Here is a 14,227-nt window from a genome sequence, read left to right as displayed (position 1 = left end):
CATCGTCTTGAGGCTGCTTAAGCAACACATACCAAGAAATTTGATTAACCTTGCAGGCAGCCTGTCTGTGGTGCAGAGGTGGAGCAACTCAGTCTCTGTCGGTACATATTGCTCAGATACTGTGTGGTCCAAATGCAGCAGTATTATTTCTAAGGCCTTGAAACAGTATGCTTGATTTTGTGTGGCACAGAAACAAACTCAATAAAACTTACCAAACACAAAGCAGCTCCACAGAGAAGCAGCTCCACTGTCTCCCGGCTGGACCTCAGCTATTTTATAGAGATGTCATGGTAAGCCTCCATACCTTAGCCTTGGCCATATTGACTACCATCAGTGGTCCACCGTGGCCTCCAGTCGGGAGACTTGGAGGCACACCATACATAATGCCGCTGACTCCTTTGAGTGCTCATGAAGAACTAGTCTCGAGGAGAAAAGACAACGCAGGAAGAATCATGTCCCACCTGTTCCACCCAAGGAGACCTTCTGCTGTGCTTTTTGTAGCCGGATTTGCCTATCCCACATTGGCCTTCTTAGTCATCAGTGCACTTGTAGTAAGCGTGGGTAAAAGCCCTTCCCAAATCTTCGTTCGCGAAGTCAAGCCATGACCATGATGATGATGATGACCATGGTGAGCCTCCTAAGTACTCTTCACTGTGTCCTGTAGCACACATACTACTTGGGATTACCCTGGATAATGAGGACTTGACTGTAATTTTCCTATCATAGAATCGTTTGGGTTGGAAGGGACATTAAAGCTCATCGAGTTCCAACCCTCTTGCCATAGGCAGGGACACCTTCCACCACCTTCCACTAGACCAGTTTTGAGCACCCAGTAGGTTGCTCAAAGCCCTGTCCAACCTGGCCTTGAACACTGCCAGGGCATCCATAACTTCTCTGGGCAACCTGTTCCAGTGCCACACCACCCCCATTGTGAAGAATTTATTCCTTATACACGATCTAAATCTACCCTTCTTCAGCTTAAACCCATTCCTCCTTGTCCTGTCATTACCTGCCCTTGTAATAACTCCCTCTCCAGCTTTCTTGTAGGCCCCTTTAGGTACTGGAAGGCTGCTCAAAGGTCTTCCGAAAGCCTTCTCTTCTCCAGACTGAACAAGCCCAACTCTCCCAGCCTGTCTTCGCAGGATAGGTGTTACAACCCTATGAGTATCTTCATGGCTTACTCTGACCTCGCTCAAGCAGGTCACTGTTCCTCTTATGCTGGGGGCCCCATTGCTGAATGCAGTAATGCAGTGGGATCTCATGAGAGCATAGAAGAGAGGAGCAATCACACTCCTGACCACACTCCTTTTGATGCAGACCAGGATATGGCTGGCTTTCTGGGCTGCAAGCATATGGTGTCAGGTGATATTGAGCTTCTCATTGACCAACACCACCCCCAGGTCCTTCTCATCAGGGCTGCTATTCAGACTATCAGTGCTATGAGCACATTTTGCTTCCATTTGAACAAGTCAGGTCTGCACCAAGCAAAACACTTGACTGAAGTCTGCAAAGTTTCGTGACCAGGTTTTGCCACCAGTGGCAATGAAGGCTATTAACTGTTTCTGGGCCATATATCACTTAATGTACTCAGAGAAACAGCTGGGAAACACCCTGCACTTGACAGTGACAGAAAAAAGCCAACATCAGCCATGGTTACCGTATCACCTTACTATATCGCTGACGATTTCTAGGAAAGACCACCACCACACAGCACCTCTGGTAGAAGGCGGCAGTGAGTTCGACATAGTACAGTAAATCTGGCAATGCTCTCCTACCTGTTTCAGAAAAACATGAACAGGAGTATTTTCCTTTTAAATAAGTTACATAAATATTACATAGACAGCAACACTGAAATGACCATTTACTCTCTCTTTGGTTACATTCACCTAAAGCAAAACGCACAGCCACAGGACAAGCCAACCGTCTCTCAGGTTAGCAACCTCTAAATACTCTCTATTCTATCAATCTCCATTCTCTTTTAGAAACGCAGCCGCCTTTACCCAGCGGCCAGGCTAAAGACTAGGCGGCCTTCTGACGAGCTCAGCCAGACGTGAGAGCAGAGAAACAGACCAGACGACACGGTGCGATACAAAACACAGCTTTGTGCAAAAACCCTCCCGGTTGCAGAGCACGGGCCCCGCAGGCGCACATAAACCGCGGCCTGCGCGCCACCTGCCGCCCATTCCGAGCGGGACCCAAGCACACAGCCCGGCGCCTTTCCCCACGGCCCGCCTTCTCAGGCGAGGCGCGGCCCGGCCCCGCCCAGCCCAGCCCCGCCCCGCCCCGCCCGCCCTGCCCGCGAGCTTCCGACTGCCCCTGCGCGCCTGCGCGTTTCCTGCTCTTGTCTCTCCCGTCGTCCTTAGCGCTCCACGGTGCCAGGCCCGAGCGGAGCGGAGATGGCGCTTCACGTCCCTAAGGCCCCGGGCTTCGCCCAGATGCTCAAGGAAGGGACGAAGGTGGGAGCGGCAGTGGGCAGGGACTGCTTCCTCCGAGGGGGTGTGGGATGAGAGGAGGTGGCAGGGAGTCTCAGCATAGCGGCGCGGGGAAGGTTCTGGAAGGCTGGTAGGTCCCGGTGCTCCATGGGTCCCGCGGGGTGGGGGCCCGGGTAGCTTTGTGCTCCCTGATCCCCCAGCCTGGGACCTCTCGGCGGCTGTTGTGGGGCGGGGACCGGCCCCGGTTTCTGCCGGGTCGCGCCGCTGGCGTGGGGAGGGCGGCGCCTGGAGCACGCGGTCTTCGAGAAGTCTCTGCTGCGGCCGCATCATCCTCGTTCCGTGTGCCCGGAGGCGCTGCCTTTACTTCCAGCCACCCCGGTCCCCCGCAGTCCCTCCCGAGCGGTGCGCCTGGAGGCTGTGTCAGGAAGGCCTGTGTCTGGAGCGCTCGTACAGGTGGTGGTCAGCAAAAGTCAACCGAGCCCTCTAGATTTAGCTTCTCAGAAGTGTCCCCATTGTTGTGTACATCCCTTGACGCTCTTACTGTGCCCATAAGAAAAGTACCTCTGCCAGCGTTGTAGAGTAACACACAATTTTCCTTGTATTTCGTTTCCGTAAATCGGTTCTCATTGTGTGTATCGCTAACATAGTGTAGATTTTGGTCAGAGACTGTTCCTAATAAAGCAGAGTCATTCTTTGAGAAAGTGGGCAGAAAGATGTCTGGTGGGTTTTTCTTTAGTTGCAGAGGAAAATAAAAGTTCTGGTTGCTGCTACTTAATAGAAAGGAAAGCAAAGCTGGCAACTCAGAAAGCTGTTTTTAAGACTCTTTCTCGGAGACAAAGAATGGCATACATCGCGGGCAGGGGGAAAGCAAGGGAAACAAAGTGGCCTAGATGCTCTAATAGAGATTCCAAGGCCAGAACAGCAAGAACTGCCTTTTACAAAGGAAGGAGGCAGCTGGCATTCTGATTTTTTTTCTTTTGTGTTTAGAGAGCAAATATTATTAGCGAGTAGCTTTCTCCCCTCTCCTGTGGCCCGCACAGTATGTTTTACCCTGCTCTTCAGGCCCTTTCTGTGGATCCCTCCTTTTCCTGGCTTCCGAACTGAAGCCAGGCTGATTGACCTCTCAAACACAGATATCTTATAGATCATTATGATTTTTCATACTGTACATGTTTGAACCTAGAACTGAGTTAAATTATTTTTGTGGAATAAACAGCTGTGAGCAAAGAAGCATGCACAAAACTGTGTGCTTACAAAACCCTTGCCCCTCTCTAATCTGGTATTAGTTATTTTCTGTTTCCCTCTGGCATGCCACTAACTTTTTTGGAAGACTTGGGACATGCAGACTGTATTGAAAACTGAGTCACTCTTCAGATTTTCTGTTCAGAGCTTACTGTGCCTGCTGAACTGCCTAGGTGAGGAGTACACAGTAGTTCTTTTCTTGCTGTCTTTGGGTAAGGTTTCATTTCCCTTTTAAACTTCTAAGTGGAATGCAAAATCTAAGTTGATGAAACCATTGACTCAGTAGATTATTGCTGTTTTGATGAGAAATGACTAGTTAATCACTTTCTTTTTTTCTTAGCCTAATTCTAAATAACTTCCTTTTTAGCATTATTCAGGACTAGAAGAAGCTGTCTATAGGAACATCCAGGCATGCAAAGAACTTGCACAAACCACTCGTACAGCTTACGGACCAAATGGTAAATAAATCCTAAAGTCAGTCTAGTGGTTTTGAGCAAATGTTGTGTTTGAGGAAGCACATTGGACTTGCTCTGGAATGCTAAAAAGTCTTTGTGGCTGTATAGCTAAGACTTCGTTTTGTTAGCTCTTGATTTATGCTATACAATGTATCTGGCTTTGCCCATTTTTTGTGTGAATTCTTGTCCTTTTTGCTGTCTTGCTGCATGGAAGACATACAAAAACGAAAGGAAAGACTAACTTGGTAGATAGTCATAATGAATATACCTGTATTATGTCTGGCCAGATATACCAACACAAAAGGTGTTCTGCAGTATTTGATAATTAAATGATGTACTAATATTCTTTTGAAGAGAAAACTGCTTATTAAGAAATTACTGATTTCTTCTCATTGTAGCACATTCTCAAGGGTTACTTCAGAAAAATATTTTAGTTTCTTGAATTATAAATAGGGTTAACATTTTAATGTATAAGATATACTTGAAGTTTATGGAGTAGTATCTGTGTACAAAATACTGCTTTCCTAATGAATGCTTTTTTTATTTTTTTTCCCTTCCACAAGGAATGAACAAAATGGTTATCAATCATTTGGAGAAGCTCTTTGTTACAAATGATGCTGCTACTATCTTGAGAGAGCTGGATGTAAGTTTTCTTGATTCAGAAGATGTCAGTTGTGAACTAGTGTTTCCATTCATGGGTTGCGATGGTTCTGAATGTTTAATAAATACATGCCATGCTCACAGATGATTTACATGTCATTTTGTGAGTCGTTGACATCTTTTACTGGATTTGCGTAAAGTCAGTGGGCTATGTCCACAGCAAGGAACAGAACTCTTCCGTGAAGCACCATTAAGTAGTTGCAGGAAATGCTTAATAATTGGCTACGTTTTGTCCCCCAGACCAGTGTAGATTTAGAAGAGCGCGTGTCTGGACAATTCAGTGTTTGGAAATCTCTGCATGAGATGGCTCTTACGTTTATCTTCCTGTAGTCTCCTGTCTGCGTAGAATAGGTTAATTGCATTTAAAGAAGCTGAGGATATAGCAGCATCCTCCTGTGGATACAGTAAAAGTGTGGGAAGAGTGAGCTGTCATAACTTTTTCTCTTATTATCAACTTAATATTTGTGTTTTGATTCAAATAATACTTTACTGAATTCTGTACTTACTGGTAGAAATTGTGTAAGTATTAAGTATTTCCTTAATGCAGTGTCTTACTGTGGACTATTTACTGAATCTAATGAGTCTTGCATATTACTTTCTGGGATAAAATGACAGTGGTTTTATTGTCTGGGAATGAAAGGGAAAGCAGTGCAGTGTGTAAGCAGGAAAAACACTAAACTGATATTTCGACATTTACTTGGCATGTTATACATCGAAATTCAGCTTGAAGATCTAAACTTCCTGTTGCCAAGCTTGATTGTGAAACTATTGCATCCTATAAAAATAGTACAGAACCAATATCAGGGATGTCTGATTTATGCTGTAGGGAAAATGTTCGGATCTCTGTTTTCTTCATACATGCCATTTGCTTGCTAGGGAAGGTAGCCAGTTAAAATAATCTGTCCTCTTTTCTTTTTCCAATTTTGTGCTCTCTTAGTATATTTAGGTACAATTTAAAATAAGAGAGATTATACTGGATGCACAGAAAAACCTGAAGCTGTAGTCTAGGTGGGTTTTTAGTAACTAAGATATGTAACTTCTTTTAAAGGTCCAGCATCCTGCTGCAAAAATGCTTGTGATGGCTTCCCACATGCAAGAGCAAGAAGTTGGAGATGGAACAAACTTTGTCCTTGTTTTTGCTGGTTTTCTTCTGGAGTTAGCAGAAGACCTTCTGAGGATGGGATTATCCGTCTCAGAGGCAAGTCATATTGTCATTACAACTTGCAGAGCTTGAATTCACACTAGAGTTCTTGGATCATGGTATTGTGAATTGTTTGCTTCCTTCCTTCTGAAGTAATTTTTTTAGATAAACACATATGAAGGACAGCAGCAGAACAGAAGTTTTGCTGCTTGTGATTTCTTGCTACACTTGTAAGCTTTTGCTTTTGTTAACGTTTAATGGTCCTTTGAAAAGAAAATACAAGCAGTATGAAATGGTGTAGCGAATATTTCTTGTTTGCTTCACAGGTGATTGAAGGATATGAAAAAGGTTGCAAGAAAGCCCTAGAAATCCTTCCAGACTTGGTGTGCTGTTCTGCAGAGAACCTTCGAGATGTTGAAGAAGTGGCATCTTTGTTGCACACTTCAGTGATGAGCAAACAATATGGCAATGAGCAATTTTTGGCAAAGCTTATTGCTCAGGCCTGCGGTAAGTGAACAAGAACAGATGTGTGCATGCATCTAAAAAACTGAAAGTTTTTGTTTATGATTGCTAGTAATGTCTGCATGTGAGATAAAAGTTATGTTTGGTTTATCAGGTTGAATTGGATGGAATGATTTAGCCTGTGAAATGAGTATAACCTTTCTTGTGTTGAACTCTTCATTGGTATTGTGGCTCAGAAAAGGTCTGTTTCCTACTAAAAATTTATAGAAACAGATTTCTATTCTTTTAAAATCAGAAACGATCTTTTTTCCTCTTACCATTTGGAAAATATGTTACACTTCATATAAGCTGTTGCTAGTCTCAGCCACAGAACAATGGAAGCAGGACTGTGGTTATGTTGAGCTCTTGTGTTCTCCCTTTAGATTTCCAGGAAAAAAACTTTCATGTTTAGTTTTAAGTGTTTTCTGAGAATATTCTATGTCAGACTTCACTCTTGACTGTACGTGTGTAAATGGATATTTGAATTCAATTAACTGAGTAGCCTGAATAGGTGTTGCTTTCTAATTACTACATTGTAAAAAACAAAATCTGTTTCTCTTGATGCAGGTTATTAGAAGATTAAAATTGCATTAAATTTAGGCAGGCATCTCAAACCATTGAATTTTAGTACTTCAGAAAAACTCCAGGCATTATTTATGGTCATTGTTCTACTTTATTCATTAACCAGCACAAATTTATTTTATTTTTTAATTTCTTTTCTCCAAACAGTTTCTATTCTTTCGGATTCCGGTCATTTCAATGTTGATAATATCCGAGTGTGCAAAATTGTGGTAAGTTGGAAGTAACTAGCTTTACTGTATTATCAAGGTAAACAGTTTAATGAAAGTTAATTTTCAGATCTTTAAATTTCAGAAGTGCCTTTTATATTTTTGTTTCTGTTGTGTTGTGGCATGCATAGTAAGTTTTGGAAATTGGTCTTTATATTCCTTAGTGCTCACTAGCAACTTTCAGAAACAAAAATCATTAAAATCATGAAAGTATACACTTAAGTCAGATACATTAACTTTATTGTACACAAGGATGTTGATTGCATCTTTGTTGTAGATGCAGTCACAAGATTAGGCTAAAATGCAGGCTGGCAGAAATGTAGCTGTCTAATCTTGCATTCTTTTTGTCAGGCCTCAGTATAGTGTGTAGGGTAGGGACAAGTTTATATCTAGTATGCATTTCCCCTGCTAATAAATACATAACAAATTGAGCACAGAAAATGTATGTCCTAGGCTTTAGCTGGACCACCAAATAGTCTTAAAATGGAAACCTGTAAGACAGATTGTTTGGTGTTGCTAAATGAGCTTCAGTCTCATTTCTTTATGCTACAATGAAAACTTAGTTTGCTACATTCAAATGAATGTAAGGACTGCCTTTCCTAAAGGGTGTAGTGCAGCTTTCTGGCAATAAATGATTGATACAGCTTTCCCCCATTCTGTTTCTTTCCTTTCAGGGTTCTGGTATCTGTGCTTCCTCAGTACTGCATGGCATGGTTTTTAAAAAAGAAACTGAAGGAGATGTCACTTCTGTCAAAGATGCAAAAATAGCTGTGTATTCCTGCCCTTTTGATGCTATGATAACTGAAACTAAGGTATGTTAAAGCTCAGAATAAGTTGTGTATCTATTTATGCTCATGTACTCTTATTTTTAGACTTAACTATAAATACTGTTGACACTTGATGATTGAGATATTTTTGTTAATATTGAGTTCATTAGTTTAAAAAAAGTTCATAAAAAACATCTGAACCCAATTTTACTTCAGAGGGTTTTTGGGGTTTGCAAGGTGGTTTTGGTTTTGTTGGGTTATTTGAGGTATGTGTTAGAATGTCTGAACCTCAAGGTTGTCTAGAAATGCTAAAGTGCCCTTTTTTTGACTTCTTTTACCCTATTGCCTGGGAAGGGTGGCAGTATTATGCAATAGGATGACTTGGGGTTTATGGATAAGGTTGGGAGACAAAATGATTTGTCAGAAACTTCTAGGCATGTAGTTAACATTGAATTGATAACAGTGTATGTGTTTTATTTTTTACTAGGGCACTGTACTTATAAAGAATGCTGAAGAGCTGATGAATTTCAGTAAGGGAGAAGAAAATCTAATGGACTTGCAAGTGAAAGCTATTGCTGATAGTGGTACAAATGTAGTAGTAACAGGTGGCAAAGTGGCAGACATGGCACTTCACTATGCCAACAAATACAATCTTATGTTAGTCAGGTAAGTGCTAGAAGATTGTAAAAACATTTCATCTACCAGATTTATGAAATGTACTTGCCGTATTGGCACTTGTCTCTCAAACAAATTGGAAAGAAACTATTGCAGACTGTTCGTTTTTTTACTGATCAAAACCTGAGCTGCAGTTTGGTTGTTTCATACCATATGTTTCTTGATAGTATTTCACCTCTGTATGACAGCTAATCAGGGAGTAACTTTTGTATATGGTACTGTTATTCTGGCTTTAAGTGTCGTTATAGCACAGCTGAAATTAAGAATATCAAAATTTGTGGTTCTAGTAAAGAGGGATGTGGCCTCAGAGGCATGCAAGACTATACCAGAATGGTTCTGCCTGGTCACAGTCTTCGTGTGATGGTTTAGCAATAATGAGATGCCTCCATGCATCACTGGTGTATTGATGGGTGGAAGAACTAATTTTTAATACTTTTTTATTTTTGTGGGCCCTAAATCATCTTCTCTAAATAAATCATTTGTGTGTCCTTGAACTATATTCTGCACAACATAAATCAGATTTACTAGCAGTAGCTCTCATCTCACACAAATAAGTAGACCTTTGTTGAAAGCTGTAAATTTATTGGTGGTATCCAAAAAGTTTGAACTTCTGAAAACGGAGCACGATACTGTAATCTTTTTCGTAACAAAGATCGTTATAGAAGTGCTGTAAAGATCCATTCAAGTCTTAATGTACTAGATTATTGATAATTTTCACCAATTTGAACTTACTTGTTTTTAAATTCTTAGTTTTTGCATAGCGTTCCTGAAAATTGTAACTGAAAAAGATGAATGGATTTTATAACTTGGTGCAGTAAATCTTGATAGATGTCATTAGTTTACAGAACGCTGTCAAGTTAAGAGAATATTTGTATGTGTTAACATTTGTTCTGCAAATGTGTTTTTAAAGGTTGAACTCAAAGTGGGATCTGAGAAGACTCTGCAAAACTGTTGGTGCAACAGCCCTACCCAGACTGGTATGGACTTTTCAAAGGAGTAGGAGGGAGAGAACTGATGAGGAGGTTCACCTCTTAGCTCTTGTTTTTCTTTACAGACTCCCCCTACTCTAGAAGAAATGGGTCACTGTGACAGTGTGTATTTATCAGAGATTGGGGATACACAGGTGGTTGTTTTTAAGCATGGTATGTGTGTTCCTTACAGCTCCTAATGTTACTGTCCTAGAAGTACGATGTTCTTTTGTTTTGCATCTAACAAAATTCAGTAATGCATATGTCTGAACAGAAAAAGAGGATGGTGCCATTTCTACTATCCTCATTCGTGGGTCTACAGACAATCTGATGGATGACATAGAGCGAGCAGTGGATGATGGTGTAAATACTTTCAAAGTACTCACAAGGGTAAGTAACCAGTTATCAAAACTGAGCTATATAGATGAGTTTGAAGCAAAACTCATGCTTGCTTTGTCCTCATTTGCAACAAAGGCTGTAGCTCATCAGCTTAGGAACCTTCTTGAGGTGTAGAGAAGACTGTGTAGATGTTTGCCAACATTGTTGTGAATACAGTGTACGTGAAAGATGGTGCTTGCCTCTGAATGTACTGCTCTTAATTTCCTAGTAACGAATGAGTTCTTGAACATAGATTTGTTTTACCACCTTGTAATAGTCAGCTATTGCTTGACTATTTCCATAAATGTTTTATAATGCTCCTTGGAAGCCAGGGGCAGAGAAAAGCTAGATAGCTTTGTCACTGGGGATCAGAAGTTATGGACTGGTAGGATACTGAATTTCTAGTTCATTGATGACAAGATAGATGTGCTCCTTCCACATACTAGAGATAGGTTTTAGAGATGGAAGAATTCAGTTCTTCAGAGTTTCTTCTGAGCAGCTTTTGTGGACTTGAATGCTTGAATGTTCATCTTTCCCTTTTTTTTTATTTTTTTTTTTTTTTATACAAAAGGAAATGATTGTGAATTTACTCAGAAGATGGCGTGTAAAAAATGCTAAGCTTCTGTTTGACACTTGATGTCCTGTGCATACCGGGACATGCACGCAGAGTTCAAGTGCAGAAGCAGCCACAGTCTCTGTATTTATTTTTGTCTCCAGGAGTTGGCCTGAGTTACGATTTATGATTACCTTTCTGGTAGAAACACTGGGAGTTCTTCAGTGAATCCTGGTGTTTGCTAAAGGATAAACAAAATGCTTAATTTAAAAGGAAACAGAAACTCCAAGCACTTTGTGATATCTTAAACTTAGTGTACAGTAGATCGGTTTCCTGCATGGTATTTCCCAACAATGGAATGTTGGGAAAGTTAATGGAAAAGGTGAGAAAGTCTAGGAATTCTTTTATTAGTTAGGCAAGAGTTTAAATTACTTTATAAAAACCCCAAACCAACCCTCCACCCAAAAACTCAAAAAACAAAAAAAAACCCCCCAAACCCCACAGCCAACCAACCAAACACAAATCCCACTGCATTATTCTCTTGCTTTTACATGAGAAGCTATTCTCATCAAAGACATTGGAACAAATGAGTAAATTCTGGTAAATCTGTATTGTAATGCATGTTTGTTCCAAAGCATATTCTTTATAAGTCTGCGTGGGATAAAGTTCTGTTGCATTCTTCATAGAATATATAAATTTGAAAAGTGAAAATTAATGCCACACTTTAACTGTAATTTTGTGGTTTGGGATGGTATGTTCACAGGATAAACGTCTTGTTCCTGGAGGTGGTGCAACAGAGATTGAGTTAGCCAAGCAGATCACATCCTATGGAGAGGTACAGCAAATGGGCACTTTATTTATTTTTTTATACAACTTAGACACACGTATATACTTACTTAAATATATATGTGACTTATACAAATATATACATATTATTTTATACCTAATTTTTTTAAATGCTGACATGGTTTTCATCTTCACTTTAGACTTGTCCTGGGCTTGACCAGTATGCCATCAAGAAGTTTGCTGAGGCGTTTGAAGCCATTCCTCGAGCACTGGCAGAAAACTCTGGAGTAAAGGCTAATGAGGTCATCTCCAAACTTTATGCTATGCATCAGGAAGGGAACAAAAATGTTGGATTTGATATTGAGGTAAATAGTCTTTTGCATTACTTGGTGCTTTGCCATACAGGCTTATATTTAATATATACATAATTCATACTGATAGAAGTACTTTAAATTACTGAACTTGTGTTGTATGGTCTAGAAGAGTAACTTCTTAGAGTTGTAATAATCCGCCAGCAAGCAGTTAAATTCAATGTAGTATAGTAGCCTTCTGTTGAAGGTAAAGTGAGATATTGAACTGATGTGATGGAGAATTAAGTCTTTAGTAATTACTTAGTCTTCCTGCTAATGGATTAGGAACAAATGTTTTCTGAAGAGAGAAGATTAGAAAAGCGATAACTTGTTTTAAGCCTGTAACCTTGAAAACCCAGTAACGTGCTAGGTAGAAGCCTGAGGAAGTTCTGAACAATGTTTTCACCCTGTCTGATAGGCTGAAGCTGCTGCTGTGAAGGATATGCTGGAAGCTGGTGTACTAGACACATACCTTGGAAAATTCTGGGGTATCAAGCTCGCTACGAATGCAGCAGTAACCGTTCTAAGGGTAGATCAGGTAAGATCACAAGTAATTTGGGCACTGAATTGAAATCTTGAATTAAGTGTGCAGAACATGTGAATCTTCTTGGAATGCAAGGTAGAAAAATAGAATACTTGAAAATGTGGTTTGTTTATTGCTGAAAGCCTGTAAGTCGTTCTCTGAAGAGCCCATAATTTGGAATGTTGTAATGTTGCCACTTCCATAAGATCACTTTTAATGTTTTGGGGTTTTTTTAAGATTTGACATTTTGATGCTCATAGTCCAGAAGGCTATCCTAGCTTTTGTAGAAGTGAGATTTTTAACAGAAGAAACCTTCTGTCATGCATTGTTTTCACATGAAAATCCAACTTTTAGGGAAAATAGATGTTATAATCTTAATGATAAACATGTTAACTTTCTGTATTTTGTGGAACTTTAGCAAAAATGTATTTGCATGTAAAATTTCTGTAGATTATTATGGCAAAACCAGCAGGTGGTCCAAAAGTCCCTAAGCAACAAGGACATTGGGATAAGGATGACTGGAAAGATGAGCCTGAAAAATAGTGTGCAGTAAGCTGTCTCTAGCAGAGAGGTATCTGTGTGTGTGAGCACATGCATGAGTATATATTGACAAGCACATGGCAGATGATAACTTTCTTGAGGACATGTGACACTGCTGTCTTAGGTGTGCTGATTGCTACATTTTGTATTTATGCCTTTGCAAAGGAATTCTAAACCCAAGCTTCGATCAAGTGATGACAAGTACAGTTTTAGCTTTGCTTGTTGCTATCAAAAGTACAGAAAAAGAGCCTTTCACATGGTAGGACGGGTGGACTTAAGGCATTTAAAGCGTTACTCAGTAAAGTTTAGACTATAATTCAGACTAATAGCTCTGATAATTCTGCTTTCTGTAGTGTGCATTCTGAAAACCCATCACTCCTATTTTTGCACTTGCTTTCTGTAGACTAACCATAATTTGCATGCAAAAATGAGGTAAAAGCCCTTTTCTTGTGTATCAGGGCTCAGCTTCTGCTATTTACAAATGAAAAAAACCCCAAACTAATGTGCGAGTATCTCAATTAGATGGATAAAAACAAGACTGAGGCTTAGGTTCAGACTAGGGAAATTGCATTAATTTTAGTGAATGTTGACAGAATCATAGGGCTGTAACAGTCTGATTCTAACCTTTACCTTTTTCTGTTCCCTGTTATCTTTTAAGATCATTATGGCAAAACCATCTGGTGGCCCAAAACCTCCATCAGGAAAGAAGGATTGGGATGAAGACCAAAATGCTTAAACAATTTAACTATACTTAAGTGACATGATAACATGAGTTTTTTGATATTTCAGCCAGAGCCTGTCATGATGTTTTGCTCTGTTGCCTTTAAGTTATGAATAGTATCTGATGGAGTGCAGAACTTCAGACACGCCAATAAATACACTTGCTGTTAAAACGTTAAGTGTCACATTATTTGGATGTGGTTGATGTGGTTGTTCCCAGGCATTTGTGTGTGGGTTGACCTTCCTGACCAGGACAGGGGCAGAAAGTAAGGTGAAAAAGCTCATGGGTTGAGGTGGAGACAGGGAGATCCCTTACTGATTACTGCAACAGGCATGTGCAGAAAATTAACTTACTACCAATTAAAGAGGAATGGGAGGGTGAGAAAGAATTACAGAAATCTAAACTATGTTCCTGTCCACCTCCCCTTCTTCCCAGGCTAAGGTGTATTCTTTATTCCAATTCCTCTACCTCTTCCCTGTGCCTGAGTGGTGAAGGGGGATTGGGGTCAGGCTGTAACAGCACCTCTTTGCTGCTCCTTCCTATGCACACTTTTCTCCTCCTCCCCTACCACAGTACAGTCCTTGTTGAGCTGCTTCAGCATGGGGGTCCTCTGTAGGTTGTAGTTGACCAGGAACAACTGGCTTCTGCAGGAACACTTGCCCCAGTGTGTGTTCCTCATTGCAGACTGCAGCTTCCTTCAAGGCACACATCCCTCTAACTCTGGCCTGGGAGCCTCCATAGCTGGAG

General features: G+C 40.6%; 1 protein-coding gene across 3 annotated transcripts; it reads left to right on the top strand.

The window, feature by feature from the left end:
• The first annotated feature begins 2,300 nt into the window (after positions 1-2,300).
• On the top strand, positions 2,301-13,652 carry CCT8 (chaperonin containing TCP1 subunit 8). Of its 3 annotated transcripts, XM_061358997.1 has the most exons (15): positions 2,301-2,456; positions 4,042-4,132; positions 4,693-4,772; positions 5,838-5,987; positions 6,257-6,437; positions 7,161-7,222; positions 7,894-8,031; positions 8,474-8,652; positions 9,572-9,638; positions 9,716-9,803; positions 9,904-10,019; positions 11,324-11,395; positions 11,547-11,711; positions 12,115-12,234; positions 13,418-13,652. In XM_061358997.1, the coding sequence occupies exons 1-15, from the start codon at positions 2,397-2,399 to the stop codon at positions 13,493-13,495; spliced, it is 1,647 nt and encodes a 548-aa protein (XP_061214981.1). In that variant the 5' UTR covers positions 2,301-2,396; the 3' UTR covers positions 13,496-13,652. The 3 variants fall into 3 exon arrangements, with proteins under 3 accessions (XP_061214981.1, XP_061214980.1, XP_061214979.1); XM_061358996.1 differs by lacking the exons at positions 2,301-2,456; positions 4,042-4,132; positions 4,693-4,772; positions 5,838-5,987 and adding an exon at positions 12,670-12,768 and having other exon boundaries at positions 6,203-6,437; XM_061358995.1 differs by lacking the exons at positions 2,301-2,456; positions 4,042-4,132; positions 4,693-4,772; positions 5,838-5,987 and adding an exon at positions 12,670-12,790 and having other exon boundaries at positions 6,203-6,437.
• Positions 13,653-14,227: the final 575 nt, after the last annotated feature.

The sequence above is a fragment of the Neopsephotus bourkii genome, unplaced genomic scaffold, assembly GCF_033783945.1.
Source record: "Neopsephotus bourkii isolate Nb327-2 ecotype Australia unplaced genomic scaffold, CSIRO-AGI_Nbou_v1 NB_962, whole genome shotgun sequence".
NCBI lineage: Eukaryota > Metazoa > Chordata > Aves > Psittaciformes > Psittacidae > Neopsephotus > Neopsephotus bourkii.
The sequence above is the reverse complement of the archived record's forward strand: the minus strand, read 5'-3'. Positions and strand labels throughout refer to the sequence as shown.